We start from the raw sequence: 25,478 nt of genomic DNA, 5'->3' as shown, positions 1-25,478 counted from the left end.
ATACATTAGCTATAAAATAGAATAGGAAATATGAAAGAACAGAATAGCCAACAGGAGCAAGCAGATTCTTCTGAGAAACACACAGAAAGACTGTGCTCAAATAATAAAGTGAACTATGAATGTGTGAGCTCACAAACACTAATTCCTTCTATTCAACCAGCTTCAGTTCCAAACAGCTGCTACTGCATTATTAAACAGCCAGTGTTGCCTCCCTATAAATTCACTGTAGAAGAAAGAATCTTAAAATAATTCTGATTTTTCTGAGTAACAGGAGGTAGAAGTCAGAGGGCATGGAGGACTGAAAACTAGATATAACCAGAGGATTTAGAGAGGAATGGCAAACAATTCTACTTATGCATAAATTACAATGTATCCATCCAAGTCTTAAATGTAAAAATAGCTGCTATCTTTGTGTGTTCTCCAGTGGATGATTAAAATAAGCACAAACTTCCTTTAATCATCAAGGTTCACTTTTTTCCACTATCCGTAGAACTTTAATGCAAATATTGACTAGTGTAATGTTGACCTGCCATGTCTCACTCTTCTTCCAGAGGAGAAGGAATACTATTTACTCCAAGTAGAGTATGAAAACGTTGAGGTTTATTAATAAAAATTCAAAGCACCTGACAAGCATGTTTACAATTCTTTCCTCCTCTGCCCCCTGAAAACTTCAAATACATCTTATTGGAAATCCAGCTAATTGAAAGAAAGGAATTTGGGGTAGGCTAATAAGAATATTTTTCACAGAAGGGGAAGCAACTCAGAAGCATTTGCGGTGAACAATGGATGGGCCAGCTTCATCATACTCTGGTTTGCTGATCCACATCTGTTGGAAGGTGGAAAGAGAAGCAAGAATAGATCCTCCAATCCAGACCGAATACTTGCGCTCAGGTGGAGCAATAATCTGAAGAAAAAAGGATTGAATAGATCTAATTAAACCACTTAGAACTGAGATATTACAAATTATGCAGACATCGTTTTTCACAGAAAGCAACTGGTAACAGAGACTTCATATCTGTATATAGTTATGTACCTAACTCAAGCAAGTGTGTTTATTCTTGATGATGTTGCCCATTTGAGGGTGAGATTACACAAATCATTTTGGACAGAAAAATGGGCGGTATACTCAGTTACTTTTGATTCTTGCAGAAGTGATCTACTCTGGTTGCATTCTGTTTTTAAAAGCAAAGCAATTCTATGAAAGTTGTGTGAAAATAGGAACCTTTTTCATGAGATTCACTGTGATAAAGAAACACAATAGGTACTTTAAAATGATACTGGCAAGTAAAATCCAGTCATTACTGATGTGATGAATCTCCTTATGGGAACTTTCAACATCTTCAACTAAGGAATTCGGATTAGGATTTAATTTATCCTGAAGAAATGATTAAAAACAAAATCCCATTGATGCTTAATTTTGATTTTTAAAATATTAAGTTAAATCCAAATTTATTTCAGTTTGTAATTCCTTCACACTTATTTTCATTCAGATTCCTTTTGCTGGAATGTTAGTGCTTTGCACTGCATTTTTTTTAGTGTTTTCATTGTCTTGTATTTGAGTGCCTGTTGCTGCATATGGCTACTGTGAGATAAAGTCCATTTCATGCTGAAGATCCAATTTTCCCAAGGCAAAATAAGGTGAAAGTATACCAGCCAAAGAAAAGTAAATATAATTTTAAATTATCAAATCTAATCAAATAAAAAGTTCATTTCCTCTAGACATTCCTAATTCAGGTGCAGAACTAAGAAAACGATTGGTTTAGGATTTGTGTGTGTGTGTGTGTGTGTGTGTGTGTGCCTTCAACTCAGTAATGACTCCCAAATATTGCTGAACTGTAATTCTCAGCAATCCTACTCAGCATGGCTAGTAGTGAGGATGCTCAGAGCTGCAGGTCACCAACATCTGAAACATAGTAGATTGCTCATCTCTAGGAGTCCTGACATATCATGTAAACAAAGCCATCTCTGGCACTGTGAATTATGCAGTGATCAATAAAACAATACCTTTATTTTCATAGTGCTGGGAGCCAGGGCAGTGATCTCCTTTTGCATACGATCTGCAATGCCAGGATACATGGTGGTCCCACCAGATAGGACATTGTTTGCATAAAGGTCTTTTCTGATATCTATGTCACACTTCATGATGCTGTTGTAGGTAGTTTCATGAATGCCAGCAGATTCCATGCCTGATGTGGATTTCAAAAGGAACACTTGTTACAATATTCTTAAATAAGGAATTAAACCTGTTAAATCTTTTGATTTACCACCTTCAAATGTTGAAAGTATTTATAACCTTTTACAAATATAACAAACAGAATCAAAAATAAAATTTCATGGAAACTACAGGTAGATATATACATTTAAGAATGCTGAGTACCAGAATTTGGCTTTTTTATAATTGTCAAAGGGCAGTCCAGTAAAATGACATGGCATGATGATGGATGGATGGATGGATGGACAGATGGACGGACAGACACAGATGATAGATGTAGATATTATGTAGATCTATATGGTGTAGTGGTTGAGACGTGAGGCTAGAAACAAAAAGATTGTGAGTTTTGGTCCTGCCTTATTCCCAGGAGCCAACTGGGTGATGTTGGGCCATTTTCTCTCAGTAGTAGAAACCACTTCCAAAAAACCTTGGCAAGAAAACTTCAGGGACTAGTCTAGGCAGTCACCAGGGAACCAAAACTAACTCGAAGCATGACATTATGTATATATTTCAACTTACCAATGAAAGATGGTTGAAAGAGAGTCTCTGGGCAACGGAAACGCTCATTCCCTATAGTAATCACCTGACCATCGGGCAGCTCATAGCTTTTCTCTAGGGACGATGAAGAAGCAGCAGTGGCCATCTCGTTTTCAAAATCCAAGGCAACATAACAGAGTTTCTCCTTGATGTCACGGACAATTTCACGTTCAGCTGTGGATGAAATTTGAAGAAGAGATGTCTACATGGAACTGTTGGTCCACCAGATACAAGGAGAAATGCAGACTTGTGGCATTTGCTGACTGAAACTGATATTTGTGATGACTGAAACTAAGTAAACCAAATCAGCATTCAGCATTTTTATCATAAATGTATCACCCAGCAAATGTTCTGAATCTGCCAAACATTTTTAATTTTATTTTCCTTTAATTTGTCAAAATTAATAATTATAGATGGGCTTGTCGTAAGTTCAGAAACTGGTGGTTTGAAAAATCAAAATTGTGCTACTATTTGGTTGCTATCATACTGCAAACACAGAATCAGGCCTGAAAGACCAGGTCCATAGGTGAAGGTCCAATCGAACTGATTTATTGTTAAACAACCTATGCACAGGAATCTTCTCAACTAAAGGTTAGCACCTGCTTGGAATTAAATAAGGGTCCACAGGATTCAAGGAGGGTTGAACTTGTGGCTACATGGGGATTCTAGGCTGATCCCTCTTTTATCTCTGCCCCTAGGTTCTCCCACTCCTTCTCCTACACAGTGTTTCAATTTCAATATTTTTTTAAAAAAAGCCTATCAAATTTTAAATATTTGAATTTAAAATTGAACAATATTTTCATTGAGCTTTTTGGGGGGTGGGGGGGTTATATAATTGCATATTCTACTCTGTGCACTAAAGAAGACTTCCTAATTGCAGGGCTAGTAGCTACATGTATAATGGAAACACAGAATGGGAGCAATATCCTGTGTGATGGAATTCTCCTTCTTCTTCTTTCTCCTTCTCCAGTCCCTTGAAGCACCAAACTGCTCTATGAGGTTCTCCAAAGCCCTGAAACTGGTATGCAGAAATGCAAGGAAAGAAAGGAATCCATACTACTAGGATAGACACTATTGATCACAATCCTCTATAAACAAGGATCCCTAGTTCAGAGTCTATAAGAGGCAACAGGGATTGTCTATAGCAGGGGTCCCCAACCCCTGGTCCGTGGACCAGTACTGGGCTTCAGCATGCCACCAACCAGTCTGCACAAACAAGCAAAGCCCCATCCATGGGATGCAGGCAGCATACAAAACCATGCACCCTTCAGTACGTGAAAAAACCTCTCTCCATGGAACCAGTCCTTGGTGCCCAAAAGGTTGGGGACCTCTAGCCTATAGTATACAGTAGCAGACAATGATTCAGATGTATGGAAACAGCAACGCAATGCAATTTCTCATCCACTACCAAACTATAATTTGAATTGCTCTTTACACAAAATAAGTTATTGCATCTGGATGGGTGCCAATTTCTGCTCTACTTTTTTCCAACTAAGTAGGAGTTTTTCCTGAGGTTTCTAAGAAACTAGCTATGGCTTTGTCAAGAAAACATTATAAAAGGCAACACATTTTCCTCTAAGAGAATTTGGCATCAACTATAGATATTCTATGCAATGAACCAGTTTAGCAATCTATATTCTGTCAACAACAGTCCGTTTGAACTTAAGTCTCTACTTTAGATTGCTCTTTTGAAATATTGACAAAATGTACCAAATTTTGCATCCAAAAAACATGAAAATTGGATTCCTTGTGAGAATATTTGAAAGTAATGTGTTTTATACATAAGCTAGGAGCATATAAAGCTCTAAGTCAGTGAAGGTCATATGGAATTTCCTTACCAGTAGTAACAAATGAGTAGCCACGTTCTGTCAAGATTTTCATGAGGTAGTCAGTAAGATCACGGCCAGCCAGGTCCAGGCGCATGATAGCATGGGGCAGAGCATAGCCTTCATAGATTGGCACATTGTGGGTGACACCATCACCAGAGTCGAGCACAATCCCTTGAGGTAACACAAAACAGGTTTTGTTTGCCTTCAAGTCAACTCACTCTCATTCATGTTCTGAAAATCCAGTGTAGTTTCTCATTCTTACCTGTTGTACGTCCAGAGGCATAGAGAGACAGAACAGCCTGAATAGCGACATACATGGCTGGGACATTGAATGTCTCAAACATAATCTGAAAATAATAGAAAAATAAATAAATCCCTCCCTTGACTAATTTTAATTTGAACATCTGTAGGCCATTTTTCTAAACCAGGCATTGGCTTACAATGTTATAAAATATTTTTGCCACTGCATTTAATAGGTAGGTCACTGACAATAGATGCTTATTAGAGGTATAGAACTACAGCTCCCATAATTCCACAGTTCTATACAATTACTGAGATATACCAATAAGGCCATTCTCAATCTCTGAGGGAGATGGGCAGTTTAGAAATAGGAAATATACAGTAAACAATTAGATGAAAATAAAAAAATAAATACATTCAGACATGTTTGGCAGTTCATTGATTTTCCCCTCTTTTTGTTTGACTATTTCACTTTTAAAGGAGTGTTAGGCCTTCTTAAATTTTCTGCTGAATAATCACACCACCAATTATCTTAAAAGCTTTGTGGGTCACATTGAGCCAATTGATTGTCCATCTCTGATTGATGAGGCTGGGGGTCATTCTTTGACTTACTGGGTCACAATTGTGCAGACCAATAAAATTGCAGTAAAAAAAATATGTGAAGGCTTATTCACAAGTAGCAAGGACGCCAGGATGACATCCGAACTATGCATACTGATTAAGACCCAAACATAGCATCTGAATGGCACCCGAATCTAGTTTGTGAGAAATTAACTTGCCTGAGCAAAGATAAAAAAATATGAATGGAAGAAATGAACTCTTGTTTGATCTGCTCCATAAACAAGTAATTGAAAACTCAAAGAGAATTTCAGGAGGAGTACAGGGTTTTGTAAATATTGAGGGAGGGAGGGAGGGAGGGAGGGAGGGAAGGAGAGAAGGAAGGAAGGAAGGCTCCATTCTTCTCTTCAAAAATATAAACAGGGATCACATTTCACAGACATATAGGGTGGAACCACCACTCTGACAAGTTAGCAAAACAGGAGCATGCTATACACCAGTCACCTGTGTCATTTTTTCTCGATTAGCCTTTGGATTCAAAGGTGCCTCTGTAAGCAAGGTTGGATGTTCTTCAGGAGCCACACGGAGCTCATTATAGAATGAATGATGCCAAATCTGGAATAAATGACAAAATGAATTATTAGCATTATGGGAAACATCTCTAACTCTGCCCCACACCTTGGACAATTAATCAGAAATACAAGGACAAGATAATGCATTTTGAATTTCCAGAAAATGAAAAAAGGAACCCATCATCAAATATAAATAAATGGGGTTCCAAAATTTAAAAAAAACACAAAACATTTTGCCATTATGCTGTATAACAAAATTGTAAAAATTAAGACATAATACGAAGCCATCTCTGATATACAATATTAAATCTTACACACTATCAAAATTGCAATTTAAATACCTTCTCCATATCGTCCCAGTTTGTGATGATGCCATGTTCTATGGGGTATTTCAGTGTCAGGATCCCTCTCTTGCTTTGCGCTTCATCTCCTACATAGCTGTCTTTTTGTCCCATGCCTACCATCACACCCTAAAAGTTAAAACAGGAAACGATTCATGACTCCATCTGGCTTAGAAGCAAACCAAAGTTATCATCATTTCATAGCATCACTTTTCTCCAGAGTGTAGTTATGATCCAGTTCTCACATTAAGCCATGGCTTGTAATTCCTTGAGTGACATAATTGTTTAGGTGCACATAACACCCAAACCAAAACCAAGCATGCCTCAGTAGCACAATAGCCAAACACAGCATATAGGAACATAATATTTTTTTCAACGTTCCTACACAAGCTCAGCATGATCCATGGCAGTGCAACTTCACATTTATTTAATTTAATTGGATTTATATACCGCCCTGAGTCCTTCGGGAAAGGGCAGTATATAAATCCAATTAAATTAAATAAATGTGAAGTTGCACTGCCATGGATCACAACAGCACTAATCCATTTAGCTGAATGTAATGTGAGATATCTTCAATAATAGCTTTCTTGATAAATGCTTTTCCCACTCCATTTACCAGAAGCTAGAAGTGCTCTTTACATTCTTGTGGGCCTTGTAATCTGAAATCCAATATGGATTACTCACTACTATTTTAGCAATCAATTCAATTTACATTCAGCCAGTCAGGGTCCTCCTTGAACTGTCATTAGACAGCAACAATAGAGAAAAAGAGGACCATTCAACTGAGCCAGTTAAATAAATAGCTGCATAGGGTTTCTCCACTGAACTGTGTCCAGTAAATTATTTTGAAATACTTAGAATTAAACTCAACATTTGATATTGCTTTCCTCTTTCCTCTCTACTTTTCATTTCTCCTGTAACATGTCACTAAAATAGTCAATCCTGCAGAGGGTTATCAATCTTCTCCTCACCAAGTGCCACATAAGTTACTCTGGAACTCCCTTTTGGCTGAAGAAGATGATAAAAACAATTCACTGAAGTAAAATAAACAGAGAGCCATCTAATGAAAACACTGTATGATCTAACAAGGTTTGGTCACTTTGCATATTTTTGCCAGGATCCAGCCCAGCCATGTTTATTTAGAAGTCAGCTTGGGTACCTCAACTAGATTTATTTCCAAATAAATATATTTGAAATTGCAGTTTTTGGTGGGGGGAAAAAGGTAATTTTGAATCATTATAAAAACAATAATAACTAAAATTACTACAATATATGTAGTCTGCATCTCACTGAGCCTCAATTCAGCAGACCTCTTTACTGTTGGATTATTATTGTGTGTGATTTCTATTTTAGTTTGCAACCTGCACAATCCCAATCAATCCCAATATCTAAATCTGACTAAGTGCCCTCTTCACTTAGTTCAGCTAAAATATAGCTTGAGGTTTATTAAAAACCAGTAAACTTAAAAATCAGCTCACCGGCGCAGAGGGCAGGCAAAAGCAGGGAAAGAGAAGAATGGGAACAAGGAAAAATTTAGAGTAGCTAAGAATTTATATCAAAAAGCACAGAATTTTTCAGAGCCAATGGAAATCAAACTGTGGAAAGTAGCATGGCTAGTCCCAAAGGGAGAGCCTTTAGTTATTCCAGCTTTGAACCTTTTATGTACAGAATAGTGGCAAAATAGGAGGTCAGTAAATGGCCATCCTCCACTTTGCCATAGAATAGAATAGAGCTGGAAGGGACCTTGGAGGTCTTCTAGTCCAGCCCCCTGCTCAAGCAGGAGAACCTATACCATTTCAGACAAATGACTGTCCAGTCTCTTCTTAAAAACCTCCAGTGATAGAGCACCCATGATTTCTGAAGGCAAGCTGTTCCACTGGTTACTTGTCCTCACTGTTAGGAAATTTCTCCTTAGTTCTAGGTAATTTGATGGACAGGGATGGTGTATCCAACACATGTCTCAAGTAGTTTGTTAAGAAATTCAACAGCTTCAGAGTATTCACCAACAATGACATTGAAATATAACATCTGAGACATGTTTAGAAAGGGGAATTATGTACTTTTATCAGATTTGCTGTTATTTTATATTTCATTTCCTGGCAAACCTAAGACCCGTCTTTACCACCATTTGTGTGTATTTCACTTCCCTTCATACTACTTAAAATATATTTGTTATTTGTAATCAAAAGCAACAATGATCTTTTTCAAAGAAGAAGTTAAAAGAGGTTGCCAATTTCCTGTGAAAAATGACTGATTTCTAAGACATCTGTTCAAGGATCTGAGTGAAAAGTCCTCTTTATATCAACTGCACTAATTTAAGATAAATCACATGAGGACTATGTCATGGAGTCGAGTGTGTTTTCCATAGTTTCATTTCAAGAGAAACTTTTTATTTCTTTGCTAAGCAACTGAATTGTTCACTTACCTGATGCCTTGGACGTCCTACGATGGATGGGAAGACAGCCCTGGGAGCATCATCACCAGCAAAGCCTGCCTTACATAGGCCAGAGCCATTGTCGCAAACCAGTGCCGTGCTGTCCTCTTCCTCACACATCTTCTGCAGTCACTTTCTGAGACTTTCCACACAGGTATTGTCCTACAAAGAAAAGGGAGCAGATCCAATGCAAATGTCCAACATTACCAGTCAATAAAGGACAGCCGAAGGTGAGTTAAAACATGTAGCGTGACTTCACTTACTGTTTGAATAGATATAGGGAAAGCAAAGAGCAATGAAGGAATTGTTTAAACTCTTTCTCTTTTTAACTGTCAGCAAACCATCATTTCCTAGCTTAAAGCGGAGGTAAAGCACTTGGGAGTCTCAATATTCCTAAATATTCCTAACCTGATTAATTCTAGCTGGAAAAGCTAGATGTTGGGAGATGTAGTTCAGGAAACTTTGGAAGTTTCACCTGCCTAACTTAAAATTAGTTCTACTCTTTACTCAATGAATGAGGCATAAACAAGCCTCTATACCTAGTGTGCAGAAATCCAGATGACCACAAGATGGCAGCAAAGAGATTCAGACCAGTTTAGCTCTTTGGTTAATCTTCTTGATTTTTGCAACCTAGATAAGGTAACCTGAGCAATGAAAAACCAATTACCCTGCACGTGTGGACAGTTTGGTCTAGTGCAGAGGCCCCCAACCTTTTGGGCACCAGGGACCGGTTCCATGGAGAGAGGTTTTTCTGTGGACCGGAAGGGGCATGGTTTTGTGTGCTGCCTGCATCTTGTGGATGGGGCTTTCCTTGTTTGTGCGGACCGGTTGCTGGCATGCTGTGGTCCAGTACTGGTCCAAAGACCGGGGGTTGGGGACCCCTGGTCTAGTGGTTAAGGCACTAGGCTAGAAACCAGGACACTCTGAGCTCTAGTTCCATCTTAGGCAAGAAAGCCAGCAGGTTGACTTTAAGCCAGCCCCTCTCTCAGCTCAACCCACCTAATAAGGTTGCTGTTGTGGAAAAAATAGGAGAAAAGAATATTAGGTATATTCATTGCTTTATTTATAAAAATAGTAAAGGAAATATTTTTAAAAATGTAATGGTGGTTTAAATGTAAAGGCCAGGTGTGGGGATTCAAAAATGTATTAGGGACAGCATATAAAAAAGGATTAAAACTACCCCTGCAGTTTGTTGCCACCTTAATCTAAACCAAGCCCCCCTTATTTTAAGAAGCAGAATAAATAAAGTGCATCTTTAAGGTCTGGTTTTCAAAACTTGCAGAAAAAAGAACAGAACATGGTTTCTGAGTGAAGAAAATTATCTTTTCAACTTTTGTTCTACAATATATACATTCGTCCTTGCTGCATTTTAGTGAGAAAGAGAGATATATAATGTCTTCTAGGTAGCTGATGGTATTATATCTCATTCTTCCCTCTCTCCATTTCATCCTTAAAAAAACAACAAAAAACCCACTAATAATGCCACGGTTGCTTCTAATTTCATCAGCTAACTACCTCTTACATGTTTCCTGCTTTATCCCAAAAGAGAATAATGGATGGGCATGTATTTAAAAATACTGTGAGAAAAATAGATTGTCAAATCATAGCCAACATAATGAGACTGTCAGCTGAAATAAAATCTCTGGCCTTCTCCATCATCACAGGCAGGATATCACACAATCTTTTAGTTGTGATTCATAATACGTGGATAACACATTTCAGAAGTCAGAGATCTAGGCAATTAAGATTTTTGACTTTATTTTTCTTGAGTTTCTCATGCTTAGCATTTAAAAGAAATAGCTAAAAAAAAACCAAAGTGGGATAGCCTGATTACCATAATCAACTAAAAAGATAATTGGCTATCAAATGCACATACTTTGGTTATAATGGTTGGATTTCCCACATTAGATGTGATGTGGAAGTTCAAAGATGGGAGGATTTCACTGAATTGCATCTGAAGGAAAGGACAGAGATTGGAATGCAGAAAATGGGGGCACATGGACAGATTTGTGATGCCTTATTTTTACTGCATTTTCTTCCCTCAAAGATTCATGGACAAGCGATGAGATTCCAATGTGTTTCCCATCAAAACAAAATTGCTGTACTATAACACTCAGTTCTCATATGGCTTTAGATCCTGAAATGTGTTGAATGTGTTACTTTAGTTGTGTGAGAGAAACAGATATAGATGTTTCCTCATCCAGGAGATAAGAAATGCAGATTTATGAATGGAATATAAACACTGAGGTCTTTGTCCACACCTTACAATGGGACAAGTGAATCAGGATGAGCTCAGTTTATGGACATGTTTTCAAAAATCTCACATTTGCAAGTATTTGCAGGGGACACGCTTCTCAAAATGTAATGTATAAACAAATCCCGTGTTGAATATTCTGTAGTAAAATTGCTTTTTATTCACTATTACTTTTTTGAGAGGATAAAATTAAATAGTGTAGTTCAGGATAAATTTCTGAACAAATTGAGAAAGAAAGAAAGAAAGAAAGAAAGAAAGAAAGAAAGAAAGAAAAAGAAAGAAAGAAAGAAAGAAAGAAAGAAAGAAAGAAAGAAAGAAAGAAAGAAAGAAAGAAAGAATTTTTCAAAGGAATGCTGCAAAAATGCATTTTATAAGGATTATTCATTTATAGATAAACATTTGCTAAAAGCACAGAATCTGCACCTATGCTGAAAATGTCTGACTGATTGGGAACAAACTATTTCCTAATTAGGAAACAAAGCCTTTTAAAAGCCTGTTTTTGGAACAGAGCAGGAAAGGTCAAGGGTTCCTTGCCTCAAACTCTACTCAACTGAGCCAAAAAGGGAAATAATATCCTTAAAGGGAGGGGGAAGAAGGGAATGCTGCATTTCTACTTGAGCGTGGGGAACTCTAAATAAAAACCATATTTAGTAACTACCCGAGCTCAGGAAAATCAGGGAAACCAAACATTTAAGGCAAGATTTTAATGCCAGACCAGCAGTCATTTAAAGCTCCAGGAAGCTCACAGAAACTTGCAGAGCCCAGAACTCGGCACTAAACCTGAAAACATGCATGTGTGCCCTGCATAGGAAATTCTGCAAATAATTACTTTTATTTATAAACAAAGTTAAGCACAATTTCATCGCACCAGCAGTCATGGCATACAACAACAAAGACAAATTATTATAAATTCATTGATTGTCATCAATAGGATTACCAGAACTGAATAGCTACATCTGAATAGCTACTAAAAGCCAGAAAATAATTAAACTTTGTGTGGGGATTTTCACCCCCTCTCTCCTGGTCTTCTGGTTGTTGAAACCCAAATCTGGTAATTCTAAGTCATGACAACAGTAACAATAGCAACAGTGGCACTTTCCAGCAAACAAGCTACATCAGAACGAAACATATAATATAGCAATATAACTGAAAATCTACACTGAAACAGTTAAAAAACACACCAAAAAAGCAATTCAAGAATAAGAGGAATAATATGAATTCAGGTTTAATATCTGAAGTGTTGTCCATTGGACAAGAATTCTGCAAAAACTATGGGGAATGTTCTGGGTTTTGTGTTACCCTAACATAAATGGTGTTTAGACAGTTTACTTGGCAATCAATCAATCAGCCAATCAATCAATCTTTATTCAGTCATAGACCAACAGACTGCTAGACAATAAAAGAATTTGTTCACAGTGACTGTAAATCCAGGGTTATTATGTGTAAACTATGGCTCATTACTAATAATCCATTATTATCAAAAGTATAACTTATCAGCGGTGGAGTTCACATAACATGTTAGCCAAGCCTAAAGCATACAAGCCAGGTTATAGCTTTACATTTTACCATGTGTGAAGTCAGTCTTTAAGATATCAAATGGACCCAGACAATGAAGAAAAGGCTGTGAGCAATGAATAACATCTAAATGAACATAAACAAAGATAAATACCACTATCCTCTGGCTTCACTGAACCGCAACTCCTGTACCATTCCTAGTATTATTAATTATTATTTTATAATAATTTTATTATAGTTAATGCTGCTAATAAAAATATCAAGTATGTTACAGATATGCCCAATTTACCAAAAGCATGTAAATTAAAACAGTAGGAAGTTTGATCAAATACATATCAAATATTGTGTCACTGAGACAAATGACATTTCTCTTCATATATTTGTGTATTTGGATTAATAGGCTATAGAGCAGCGGTTCCCAACCTTTTCTATACCCCACACCCCTAGATTACTTCTGATATATTCTCGCACTCCTGACAGAAGTTCAAAATAACAGCAACAAATTTTGAAAACCCAAGTTTTTGCACCCCCTGGAATATCATCTCACACCCTGAGGGGGGGCAAGCACCCCTGGTCGGGAACCCTGATATAGAAGAACAATGCTCCATATACATCCATTGCAAATTCCTTCTCTCTTTTTCTGCCTCTGCCTCTGCCCCCCCCCCTCTTTCTGTGGGTGTGGGTGTCTGTGTCTGTGTGTCTCTCCCTCCCTCTCTCTCTCTGTGTCTGTCTCTCTCCGTCTCCCTCTCCCTCTCTCTCTCTCTCTCTCTCTCTCTCTCTCACCCTCTCTCCCACCTCCCACCTCTCTCTTTCTCTCTCCAGTTTGAGGGAGATTACCTTTGAATATACTAAAAGTAAATAGACAAAGTGTTTGTCCTGGATCAGGCCAGACAAAAGACTTTTGCATGTGGTAGATATCTACCAGTATAAGCATCCCAACTTAAATTATTTTTTGCAGCATTTACTGCTCAAAATTAATCTTAGCTGTCGCTGAAACAGTAATAGGGTGATGATATGTTTACTTCTGGATAACTCTCACCTAAGGATAGTAAACATGGCTTCTATTCTCATACTTAAATAGCACAGAAGGCATGTCCATAGAAAATAAACATCAAGCCAAACACAGGTTGTTACTTACACAGGCCCTTGAAGCAAGTGAAATCAAAGTTAGCTCCTGCCTTCTTGGTAATGCAACTGCCAACTGCTATATATGCTTAGATCCTGAGCTTCTGGTTTGTTTGGGATGTAGGAATGCAAATGAAAGTTTGAAAAAGAAGCTACCAAAAATGGACAGCTCCATAATAAATTACACCCCCACAATAAACTGAATTCATGATTCGTAGTTACAGCTTGAACTGCAACAAGTCATGAGCGGGGAGCTGTCCATTAGGATGACACACACAAAGAGCAATGTAAAACAAAAGATCATATTACAGAAACAGATGGAAAGCTGTACAGAAAATTCAGTTAACCTGTTAACCCTATAGCTATTTTATCTCTGCAATTTTATCTGGAAGTAAAGGATGGAAATAAGACAGATGCAGAATCAAATCCAGTAAATCTTCTTTCAACCTCACTGATTTCAGCAAGAGAAAACAGTTTGGAGGGTACTTAAAACTTTAAAGGAGTTAAAAATGCTTATTCAAGTGGTGCCAATCCACACAATCCTATGTACCTTGCATATTTACTCAGACACGAGTTTCCCCAGATTAGATGTTTCACCCTCTACAAAATATCTAATGCAGGTAATCATCTCTATGGAGTTCAGTCAGAGTTACTTCCAGGTAAATCTGCAGAGCCTGGGCTGTGGAGGAATTGTGCTTCTTTCTTCTGAACCCAAGAGCAAAACCTATTAACTGTATTATGCAGCTGAGACAGATACTGTTCTATACAGAGACACCTCTGAAGAGCCTCCCCAATTCTTAACAGTTTCCACGTTCTTCACTCTATCCTTCTATCCTGCCACTTACCCTTCTCAGCTCGGGGCGTGCCGTTCTGGGATGGTGCACTGAGAAATGGCATATTCTCTGACTATATAGCCTGTCTCCTCCCACCAGCTCACCAAACAAGGAGCAAACCCAGTCTCCATCTCCATCTCTCTGTCAAACAGAACCATATAGGGGCTTCTCCACAAATCCTTCAGTTCTGGGTGGCTGCTGGTTGCCGGGTCTGCTCCACTTGGCATTCCTTTCTGCTGTTCACAAACTCAGGAGAAGCTTTGGCTGCCTGCTATATAAACACAAAAAGAATTCAGGCTAGCCACTACTGAGAGATTCCTGGGGTAGTTGGTGCATCAGGGACAGTTTCTGGCATGGAGCAGATGCTTTGGCCAAATCCATGTGTACTATTATGTATGTAGCTGTCAATGGAGCACAAGAGGAGTCATTAATCCTGCCTTGGCTCCATCCTGGAAAGATCTCATTCACAGACTAGAGGGAGGTGGAACCAAATGTTAGAACTGCCAGAGAGATTGATGCCTCATACGCAACAGGAAAGTGAAGCTGTGGTTTGATTTTTTATAACTATGTGGCACCAAGAAGACTGGTAATGCAGAGCAGATGCCTTATCAAACATAGGACTAAGAGATATTTTGAGTTATAACAGTTGAAAGGAAAGGAAAGGAAAGGAAAACAATGCTCAGGATGTGCTGTACCATATTACAAAAACATGGATTATTGCCATCCTAAAAGTGCTTTTTCCAAAAGGCAACTTGATTTTCTTGGGTTTTTTTTTCTTTGAAAAGGTTTCACTTCTCATCCAAGAAGCTTCTTCAGTTCAAAAGCACCTTTAGGAGAACCATAACGTGGATGATTTGAGAATCTCTATATGCACGGATTATTACCTTTTTATTGATCAAAAACTGGGAGAGTTTTAGATTTACTCTGAAGTAAATCCCAGCATTTGCCCCTAAATTCAGTTGAAGTAAGCAACACAGCAGCTCCATCAATGGCATCTACAAGATCATGAGATGTGGCTAGAACTCTGTGCCTTTTCAGGTTGTGACTGCTTCTATCTTAAGATCTTAAAGTCCAAGGGCCTCTTAAAAAGTTTACTAAACATTTATAGCCAAATTTGCTGAACTGTGTGGAGGCTCTCATATTAATTGTGAGCTTACTGTGTTCTTTACTTCAGCTTATACATTGATATAGAAATAAACAGACTTGGATATGACATCCATGCTAGTAGTAGCTCAAGTTACTAAAATTAATATTGTCAGGATTCAGGGATACATATATAAGCTGTCGGTAGTTCTTTGTGTAGTTATCTAGGAATAACAAATGTGTTCCTTTCATACACAACAGGTTTTTCCCACCATTGGTTGTCAACTACAACTCCCATTAGCACGACCTGTGGTCAGGATGAGGGGAGTAGTAATCCAAACTATCTGGAGGAACCCAAATAAACTGAAAAATGTGTAAAAGTCTGAATTATTCAGCTCATTTCCTCAGAATTATAAGTTATTAAAGAGCACATTTCGCATGGATCTTATTAGAATAAAAAACCTTTTCAATAAATTTGAAATACTGCCTGATTTAACTTCCTTACAAAGCTGGATCCAAAACATTCCACTAGAAAAGGGTGGGAGAGGTGGAAACCCAATACATGTCTTTGCTTTATAAGGCAAAGCAGTTGAGTCAGGGCCTCTTGAGAGAACCACCTCTTAAAAAACTGAGTGATCCTGCTAAAAAACCTTTACCCTTATTTAAAAATCATGTGTCTCTCTTGCAGGCACACCAGTTTCTGAGCCTGCAAGTACGATTCTTAAAAATCAGCAGGAACCAGGAGAGAATCCCTGTTCACCGGAGAGAAAGAAAGAAAATTATGAGAGAAAAAGAGATATTTGAATTTGTTGCAGCAGTCATATTCTTTAAGGCAGGGATCCCCAACTTTGAGGTCCAATTGATAAGGGGAATTTTGAGACTCTGTGAGGACCCCTCTCAAGAAAAGGCCCATTAGTAGATGTTACCAATGTAACCTATATATTTCCAGGGCCATAACCACTCAATTGAACGCTTGTTCCTTTTTTAAAAAAAAATGGGTTGTACATATACAAGTAGGTGAGAATTTAATTGCATGAGTGCAGCCGCTATTTTGATTATTTGGACATCCCCTGGAGAAGCCATCACTTGAAGACATGCAAAACACTAGACTGGGCTATCCCCCACTTTATTAAGGAGGACTTGGAAGTCTGGGGGGGGACGACCCAGAAGCATGCTTAGAAGTACAGATTCCTTGAAATGGGTCTCTTACCTGACTGCCTGCTGGTTTCCCATTTATTTCATTTTTGTAATTAGGTAGGGCAAGGAGCTTGGTGCACTCCAAGGAAGGGTCAATTGGCACATTATTGAGGACAAGAGTTGTAGTTTGTGAATGACAACAGATCTTCTAATATAGCCCCCCTGACTGAATGAAGAAGAGGGAGAAAGTAGGAAGTGGAAATAATAAATAATAAATGGATTCACAGCAGCCAATCAGAAAAAGTAGTATAGCTGAATACTGTAGGTATCAAACTGAACAGCATTTTGGTCTTTCGTTAGAACAAGGGATGGTCTCTGGTAAGCAAATGTTTCTAGATTATAATGCTGTACCCTTTGAGAAGGGAACTGATGGGGCTGGCACACCCCATTCACACCAGCATAGGGGTCATATTGCAGATATGGCAGAGTCTAGGATAGGGGTAGGCAACCTTGGCTTTTTTATGACAATTCTGGGAGTTGAAGTCCATGAGTCATAAAAGAGCCAAGGTTGCCTACTCCTGGTCTAGGACAATGACTTTCTCTGCTGTGGCTCCTGACTTTTGGAATATACCCTCTGAGGTAAGATCGGTTTTTACCTTTTGACCTTCTGTAAGGGCCTAAACAGCTGTCTCTGCTAGACAGCTTGGGAACCCAACGAGGGAGTATCATAATGGAAGTGGATAATTAATTAATTGTTAATTCCTCCTCCCCCTCCCTCCTGCATCTGGCTTCCTCTGTCCCCATCTTGTGGGGAATTGATTAAATGGTTATTTTATTGGGTTAGGAATATTTATTTCAGATTATTTTAATGTTTTTATGCTATAAACTGCCCAGAGTTGCTTAGAAATGAGACGGGCAGCAAATAAATTAATAAAACAATTAATTAAAATTTAGTTTTGCCAGCTGGCTTGGAGCCTAGAAGGAGGTACTCACTGCTGAAGGTGGTTGACCGGGTAAGAAGATCTCCCCATGACACCCATATCCTTGATGCTGGGCTTTTTTGCATAGTTTTAAGTTTTTAATTTGTATAGTTTTAAAATTGTAATTGCTTCTTTATCTTTTTACTATCTGTAAACTACCCAGATTTGCCTTATCAGGGAGATTGCCAGCAGATCAATTTAATAAATCAATGCAATTCCAATATCACAATTTCTTGTGCTTATGTGAAATAGAGTGAAAGCTAGCAGAGGATACAATGCATTAATAAGCAGGAAACAGGAAATGCTTCCTGTTGGTACAATTCATACTCTCAAAATATATGTGAGTAGTTTACTTGGTTCGTACTCAGAAGTATGATCATATGTAATTCTAGTTTACACTTCCATATATTAAAACTACATCATAATTCTAATCCTGTAAATAAATCTTAATTCTGGAACTACGGGAAATTAGACTTAATATTTTTTAAGGAAAAAAAACATCAAATTACCAGTTTTTTAGTGAGTCTCCAAAGTGGTCTTAAACTATTTTTATTGCATCAGATTATGTAACACAGAATGGTGTTTCTAACAGGAATCATCTGTGTCATTATATTGATATTTTTTTAAACATGTTTTATTGATTTTTTTAATATTTACAGATACATGTATTTGTGAAGCAATACGGTGGTTGGGTAGTCAAAATAACAAATAAGAAGTTGTAAATAGTTCAGGTTGCATCAACACGGATTCCCTCTCTGATTCCCTTAGTTATCACATAGTCAAAATAGTCAAGTTAATACATTTCTAGTTGTAACCTAGTCAATTAACAAAATTTTCAATATATTTTCACTAATACATATCAATATCCTGTTTTTAATTTTTTTCTAATTGCAATAAAACATTCTAGAATAGCCTATAATATACGAAAGAAAGCTTAATTTTTGGGTAACCCACAATTCCCTATTTCAATAAAGAATAATTCTCTTGTCTACAAAACTTGCATTGTTCATTTCAAAACATTCTTATGTTTTACCATTAAAATCTAGTTTTCATCTTAACAAATCACCAATTATTAGAAATATATTTTTGTCTTAACCATTCAACAATTATTAAAATACTATCTTTTATATATAAAAGTCTAGGTTCTATAATATAGTTTAAAAGTAACAGCTAATATATTCTATAAGTCATCTTAACTATACATCAATTGTTAAAATACTATCTTTTGATATATCATTCCAAATTCTATAATATAGTTCAGAATTATATTCTAAAAGCTTACTTTTGTTTTCCCTTACAAATCTAAAACCTAAATGTAAAATCAGTTATATTTTAGAGATTCCCCTTAATCCATTGAAAGGTATTTTTATACTCTATCTTTAGGAATCCCACCCCCCACCCCTCCCAAAAAAAAACAAGCTCAGTTTTTTAAATCTAACTCTTGCCTTCCTTTTGTGCCAATCAGGCTTCCCTTTTGGTGTCTTTAAATTCTCAAATGTATCTCCCTTTCTTCCTATACCCCTTATTTGAATCCAGGGAGAGTATCCAGATGTCAGTTTTGCAAAGAAAGTGTCCCCTTTGTAACCATTGAAGTTTTGCTTTAATAATTCAATTTTTGATGATTGATGTAATATAGTTGTCATTAGATCAGTCACATCTTTTTCTTCTTGCAATTCCATCTGGATTAGGTAGAAAGTAGTAGCTGGTGTTATGATTGTCATTTGATTAGTTGAATTCTCAATATAGTATATTTGAAGGCCTTTAGTATCTTCACTCATAATATTGCTTTCTTCAGGTGCTATTGCTTTTTGAGTTGTAAGTTTTGTAGTTGACATTGAAATTTGGACTTTAAGGTTCTCTGTAGGTTACATTTGTTGTTCTTTGAAATCTCCTATTTTAGTGTTAGTTTCCACTTCTATTTGCTCTTGGATTATCATTTCCTCATTTAAGGTCAGAATTTTGATTTGGTGGTTTTAAGTTGTCAGATTTTTCTTGCAGTTTGGCTTTAATTTGCTCTGTCATTGCCAAAATAGTGTCCCGTATCAGTTTATAATCAAGTGGTGGGATATATTCATCCATTTCGTTGTTGTTTGCAGCTAAATCTTCCATAGAGGCTATTTTAATAATAGTCAAAGATTATCCACCTCCAAAAGAGTTGTTTTCAGTGCCAGGTGTTCCCATACTTATCTTTAACAGTAATGTCAAGGACAGCTCTGTTATTCAGTCAGCTCTCACAACAGGAGAAAAATTTACTTGCTGTACCAGGTTTCGCCGCAAGATGTCATCAATAGCATATAGAATGCAATGTAAAAAATTTCTTTTTTTCCCCAAATTAATATAAAACTTTTGTAGCAATAGTCCATTTTTTTCCTTAATTCACAGCTTACAGAGGAAATAGGGTAGTAGATCCCCACCCAAAAATAGGAGCTTTTTAGTAAATACAGATAAAATTATTTAATTTCTTTGCTGACTTACTTGATTTTCTTTAAGGCTTTAGGATTTGTTCCCAGAGTAAATATTCGCCATTTTTTTCAAAAAGTGGGGAAAGAAATTTTCAGGAAAGTCCCACAGGAAAATGGTTAAGGGAATAAGAAAAGTAAACTCTCACCCAGGTCCTCCAGATTGCTTCTTAGTGCTAGGTAGTGCTTTTGGCTTTCAGCAGGGAGCGGCTTAATGATCGGCCATCTTTATGGCCGGTCTCTTCTTCGGGCCAAAGGAGCTGTTCTGGATTCAAGCGGAGGGCTGCCGCCCTGTTGTGATTCAGGGTCAGCCTGTGGGTTCGGCAGTTGGGTCGGACGACTCAGAGGAGGAGGAGGGGGGTGTTGAAGAGCTTGCTGAGAATAATATTGAGGCTCCACAGAGCCCTCAGCCAGGCCCCTCCCACCTGGTCACGATGCAGACCCAGCTGTGTGAGCCTGACAGCGTGGATGAAGATGACCCACAGCTGGCCCTGTTCAAGGACGCCCAACGCAGGAGGCAGTCAATCAGGAGTAAACAGAGGAAGGCAATGGGGCACCTCGGAAGGAGGCAGAGAGAAGCCACGCCCTGAACTGTATAAAAGGGGAATGCGTGGGAGGGCTGGTTTGCTGAAGGCAACCGCTTGAATAGCTCCTGTTTCATGGTTCGTGTCTTGTTCTGTTTGCTTTTGTATCCATAAATTTGGCAGGCTTAGTTCCAGCCTCTTGCCTTCTTGTAAAAGGGGTTGTCCCTGCCTTTTCTGCAGGGCCGGTAGCAGGCTGGTACAGAACACGCCCTTCCGCAATCACAGGGAAGGCCTCCTTGCGGTAGTAGCCCCTCCAGGGTGATTTTCGACCCTTTTCAGGGTCCTCCAAAAAAGAAAGAATGGATGGCAGGAAGCGGACTGTTCCTGCATGTCTGGAAGCGCCATGTGCGCAAACCAGAAGCCATTATATTGATATTTTTAATATGTTGCATTTGTTCTTGTTCTTTTCATACTGTTCCTCCCACATACACTTGTGGGATGGATAGTTGGATGGATGGATGGATGGATGGATGGATGGATGGATGGATGGATGGATGGATGGACTGACAGACAGAAGGGAAGACATTTTGTCCAAATACTACAGTACCTGCCAGAGCTACTTCATGTTTGCTCTTTATTTGGCCATACCTCTTGCTCGGTAGGAAACAGTAGATTTGCCTGGTGATCGAAGGCTGTGAATGGTATTTTGTCTATCAAGCCCCAAGTCAACTAATGAGCTTCTAATAACTTGAAGCCATACCTTCCTTCACCCATCATGACTTCCAGATGAACTGCTGAAAATGATAAGATTTAGAGGAGGTTTTTGTTGAAACTTGAAACTTCCTTGTAGAAATAAATAAATAAAAGGATGGTCACCAGTGCAGTACAGTATGTGTGCTGGATTTGAAAAATTATTTCCTTGCACCTTTATTTATATGAATAAAGCATTTCCATTGTCTCTTCTAGTGTGCTTTTTGGCTCCTACATTCCACGCTCAGCAAGCCTATCTTTTCTTGGGACAACAATGCTTCTAGGTATGTTTCAAATATATTTGAAACCTATTTCCTATACAATGTCACTTCAGTTGTTTTTCTCAGTATCCTAATGGGTTCTCTGTAAGGCATTACAGCTTTGCTATAAAAAGAATACTCTTTTGTCCAGCTATATATTTTTTTATAATTTACCCCCTAGTTATAAAATAGAAGGCATAGGAGAAGGGGAAGAAGGAATATAGACAACCACTAATGAAAGGGAAAAAGCCTTTGTTTCATAGCCATTACCCCTTGTATTGTGCAATCATATTAATACCTGCACAGTTTTATGACTCTATAATTAATCACGTTTAACCTCACATCTAGAGTTTTAAAATGTAATATAAATATGTTTGATTTCAGTTTCTTTCAACTATATTTGACTCCCCACCTAGGGCCTTAAAATATAGCATAAAAGGGACCAATTTACAGTAAAGGAACATTTTATACATGTTTATATTTATTTCTATATATGTGGGACCAATGTCAAGGCTCAGGGGTGCTGACATTACCATTTGAAAGGCTTAATCTGTGTAGGATTTCCAGAAGATCAGATAAAGGCACTCTATTTTTGCTGATCACTGAAAATAAGGAAATGAAACTTTTTGCAGGGGGTCATAAACCCTCACCAGCTGTAAAATAACTGCTAAACCAGTTGCAGTTCCTTAATGTAGTTAAACTGTATACATCATGTTAATTAGCAGAAAGAAATACATTTGGAAGAAATCATCCATCTGTATTTTAAACTATGAAAGAAGGCATATATTTTAAATGACTTGTTTTTAGTATTTTTATGCCAGGCTTCTTTCAAAAGTCTAGGAAAAATTGAATCAGAATGAATAAATCATAGACCCTAAAACTATGATGTGGTGTTTGAGAAACAGCACTCCAGTTTTGATTGTGCAAAATGGTTTAGAACACTCTGTGGTGTAAAAGGACCAACTTTTTGTTTTCTCTCTCCACCATGTCACACGTCCTGTAATGAATTTAGAAGATCAAACTGGGGTTGAAATCCAAGCCCCACTGAGTCATTTGTAGAATGGCAACTGATTTTTTTTTTCGGTGAAAAGCTGCTAGCAAGGACCTTTTTTTCACAAAGCAAATTGGGGTAGAGGTCTCTGCTGAGGCTAGAAATATGAACTTTTCATTCACTCCATCAACATCAGGAACAGCCTTCCCTGAAATGAGTTAGCGAAGAGCAGGGGTCTCCAAACTTAGCAACCTGAAGACTTGTGGACTTTAAATTCCAGAATTCCTCAGCCAGCTTTGCTGGCAGTTGAAGTCCATAAGTCTTCAAGTTGCCAAGTTTGGCAACCCCTGGCGAAGAGAGCCATTGTCACCAGTGGGTTAACCATTTCTGGTTCTGTCCTTTTGAGAAAATTATTTAAACTGATTTTGCCTTCTTTGACTGTTTGGGGTAGTTGGGTTGCTGCATGTTTATTATAATGATGGACATTTTAATTATCTACTGTGTCTTTTTATTGCTGTAAACAGTTGGGAGTCTGTAAGGATTTGGCAGCATACCAGTTCAGTAATAAAACATGCCATCTTGTAAGTTCCTGGTTATCATTTTCCAAAAATGCTCAGGGGGCCAAATTCACAGAAGGGATAAAAAGCTGCATCTTAAAAGCTGGCTGGGATTCAATAGGCCAGTCTCCCTCTCTCTCTCAGCCTACCACACCCACAGGATTGTAGTTCTGGGGGGGGGGCGGGAAGAGGAGGAAGAAAAATTAGTATTGTTCATCACCTTGTGTAATTTATAAAAATAATAAAGGAAATGAATAAAAATAGAAATAGACAGATACCGGTAGATAGATAGATACTGGTAGATGGATGGACGGATGGACGGACGGACAGACAGACAGACAGACAGACAGACAGACAGACAGACAGACAGACAGACAGACAGACAGACAGACAGACAGATAGATAGGCAGGCAGGCAGGCAGGCAGGCAGACAGACAGACAGACAGACAGACAGACAGACAGCCTTCAGGGCCTAGCAATCTAAGAAGCAGTTATGTCATTTAAAGTTAAAATTCTAGACACATCGGGGATGGGAAAGAAATATAGTAGTCATCACCATTACACTGCTAGAAAGGCAGGTTTATCCTTTGCTTTTCCAAATGTAAACTCGGTAATGTTCCTCCCACTCCATTTAGCAATTAACATTTAGATGAGAAATCTCTCCCACAGCCGCATATATTATTCTGAAAAATTACTCTATTGATTTCATTTTTGTAAAACATTTCTGAATTTCTTTTTTTAATTATGCACACAGATAGCTGGGGTTCCATCTACAAAAGAAACAGAAAAAGGGCTCAGGAATTGTTCCTGCTTTAATACATAACCATTACAACATACAGAATGTTACTTAACATTCATAAATCCCAGCATGGAATTTGTGTTTTTTTTTAATCTTTTTCTTCTTCAGCACTACCACACTCTGAAATGTATTAAGTTTGATCTAGCTAACACAATGCCTAAATGTTTATGGAGATTCTCGGTCACTCAGGTTATGGTTGTCCCAGATTGCCAGAGTCGAAGAAGCTTCTTGGATGAGAAGCTCAATGTCTTCAAAGAAAAACAAGAAAATCCAGTTGCCTCTTGAAAAAGCACCTTTGGGACAATGGCTAAATATTTTCCCTAATTAGTTTTTGCCCAGTCTCTGAGAGGGGGAGGAATGTCTTAGCAAGTGGCAGTTCTGGCTGACTGTGTCTGAGGTTAGATATTAAATCAGGATCTTAGGCAGAAAACTAGTGAGAAATACCAGGATAGTAGAATAGATGGAGAAGTTGAAAAACACCCTTGAGGAAAGCTATAGTAAGCCTTATTTGTAAGGCGGCCCATAAAATGTGCCGAAGTGGTAGCCACAAACTGAGTTCAACTTGAAGATGGAGTCTGACTCATGCAGGATCGTGTCCAGTTGCACAGATCCTTCACACACCAAGCATTCTCTTGGGTATAAAAATGGTACATTCATGTTCACAAAGACATGAATAAACCCACGTTCACATTTGTTTTGGCAAGACCCTTTAAAAATATATTTATTTAAAAATAAATAAATCTTAAAATAACCCTAGCAGGGATGTCAAACTCAATTTCATTGAGGGCCACATCAGCATAGTGGTTGCCCTCGGGGGGCTGGGTGGGTATGGCCAGGGTGGGCACGGCCTACTGGGTGGGCATGGCTGGAGTGCGTATGGCCTACTGGGTGGGCATGGCCAGCTCTACATCATTGGCATCAAGGGTGCCTATGGGGGCCTGGGCAGGAGTGGGACAGATCTGGGGGTCTCTGGCAGAAGGAGGGTCTCTGGGCCAGGGCCAAGGCAGCAGGGGCTGTTTCCTCACTATTTGCAGGATGGCTTCGGGGGCCACATGAAACCACTTCGCGGGCCGGATCCGGCCCCCGGGCCTTGTGTTTGACATGTCTGCTTTATCTGATATATTACAATGGAGATTGGTGAATACCTAAAAGATTTCCTTCTCCTATACAGGAGCCCTTTCTTCCTTTTTTCCCTTTCTCCCTCCCTATTCCTTCCTTCCTTCCTTCCTTCCTTCCTTCCTTCCTTCCTTCCTTCCTTCCTTCCTTCCTTCCTTCCTTCCTTCCCTCCTTCCTTCCTTCCTTCCTTCCCGCCTGGAGAAAAGCAAAATTTTACACTTAGGCAGGAACAAATACAGATTGGGCGAGATCGGGCTTGGAGGCAGTAACTGAGAGACAGACCTTGGAGTCCTGGTGAACAATCACAACTATGAGCCAGCAGTATGCAGCAGCAACCAAAAAAGCTAATACAATCCTGGGTTGTATAAATAG

The 25,478-nt window shown here is 38.4% G+C and overlaps 1 protein-coding gene and 2 long non-coding RNA genes across 4 annotated transcripts; 2 read left to right on the top strand and 1 right to left on the bottom strand.

Annotated features, from left to right (window-relative positions):
* Positions 1-63: 63 nt before the first annotated feature.
* ACTA2 (actin alpha 2, smooth muscle) lies at positions 64-14,499 on the bottom strand. 2 transcript variants are annotated; one of them, XM_081328671.1, is made up of 9 exons: positions 14,463-14,499; positions 8,715-8,885; positions 6,290-6,418; positions 5,881-5,991; positions 4,841-4,925; positions 4,588-4,749; positions 2,732-2,923; positions 2,005-2,186; positions 64-904 (listed from the first exon to the last, which is right to left on the bottom strand). In XM_081328671.1, the coding sequence occupies exons 2-9, from the start codon at positions 8,841-8,843 to the stop codon at positions 761-763; spliced, it is 1,134 nt and encodes a 377-aa protein (XP_081184797.1). In that variant the 5' UTR covers positions 8,844-8,885; positions 14,463-14,499; the 3' UTR covers positions 64-760. The 2 variants fall into 2 exon arrangements, with proteins under 2 accessions (XP_081184797.1, XP_081184798.1); XM_081328672.1 differs by lacking the exon at positions 14,463-14,499 and adding an exon at positions 13,631-13,808.
* Positions 892-8,804, top strand: LOC308668639. The gene is made up of 3 exons (XR_014026559.1): positions 892-997; positions 3,720-3,770; positions 8,695-8,804. It is a non-coding gene; the product is annotated as an uncharacterized lncRNA (long non-coding RNA).
* LOC308668638 lies at positions 8,835-23,218 on the top strand. The gene is made up of 3 exons (XR_014026558.1): positions 8,835-8,953; positions 21,600-21,667; positions 23,159-23,218. It is a non-coding gene; the product is annotated as an uncharacterized lncRNA (long non-coding RNA).
* The last annotated feature ends 2,260 nt before the right edge of the window (positions 23,219-25,478 follow it).

The sequence above is a fragment of the Vipera berus genome (assembly GCF_964194415.1).
Source record: "Vipera berus genome assembly, chromosome: 5".
NCBI lineage: Eukaryota > Metazoa > Chordata > Lepidosauria > Squamata > Viperidae > Vipera > Vipera berus.
Note: the sequence above shows the minus strand (reverse complement) of the source record. Positions and strands in the feature narration are given on the sequence as shown.

Coding starts and splice junctions, on each gene's coding strand:
- ACTA2 (XM_081328671.1), bottom strand. CDS start 8,843: ATGTGTGAGGAAGAGGACAGCACGGCACTGGTTTGCGACAATGGCTCT. Junction 6,419..8,714: donor TAGGACGTCCAAGGCATCAG/GTAAGTGAACAA, acceptor TTTAACTTTTAG/GGTGTGATGGTAGGCATGGG. Junction 4,926..5,880: donor ATCGAGAAAAAATGACACAG/GTGACTGGTGTA, acceptor TATTATTTTCAG/ATTATGTTTGAGACATTCAA.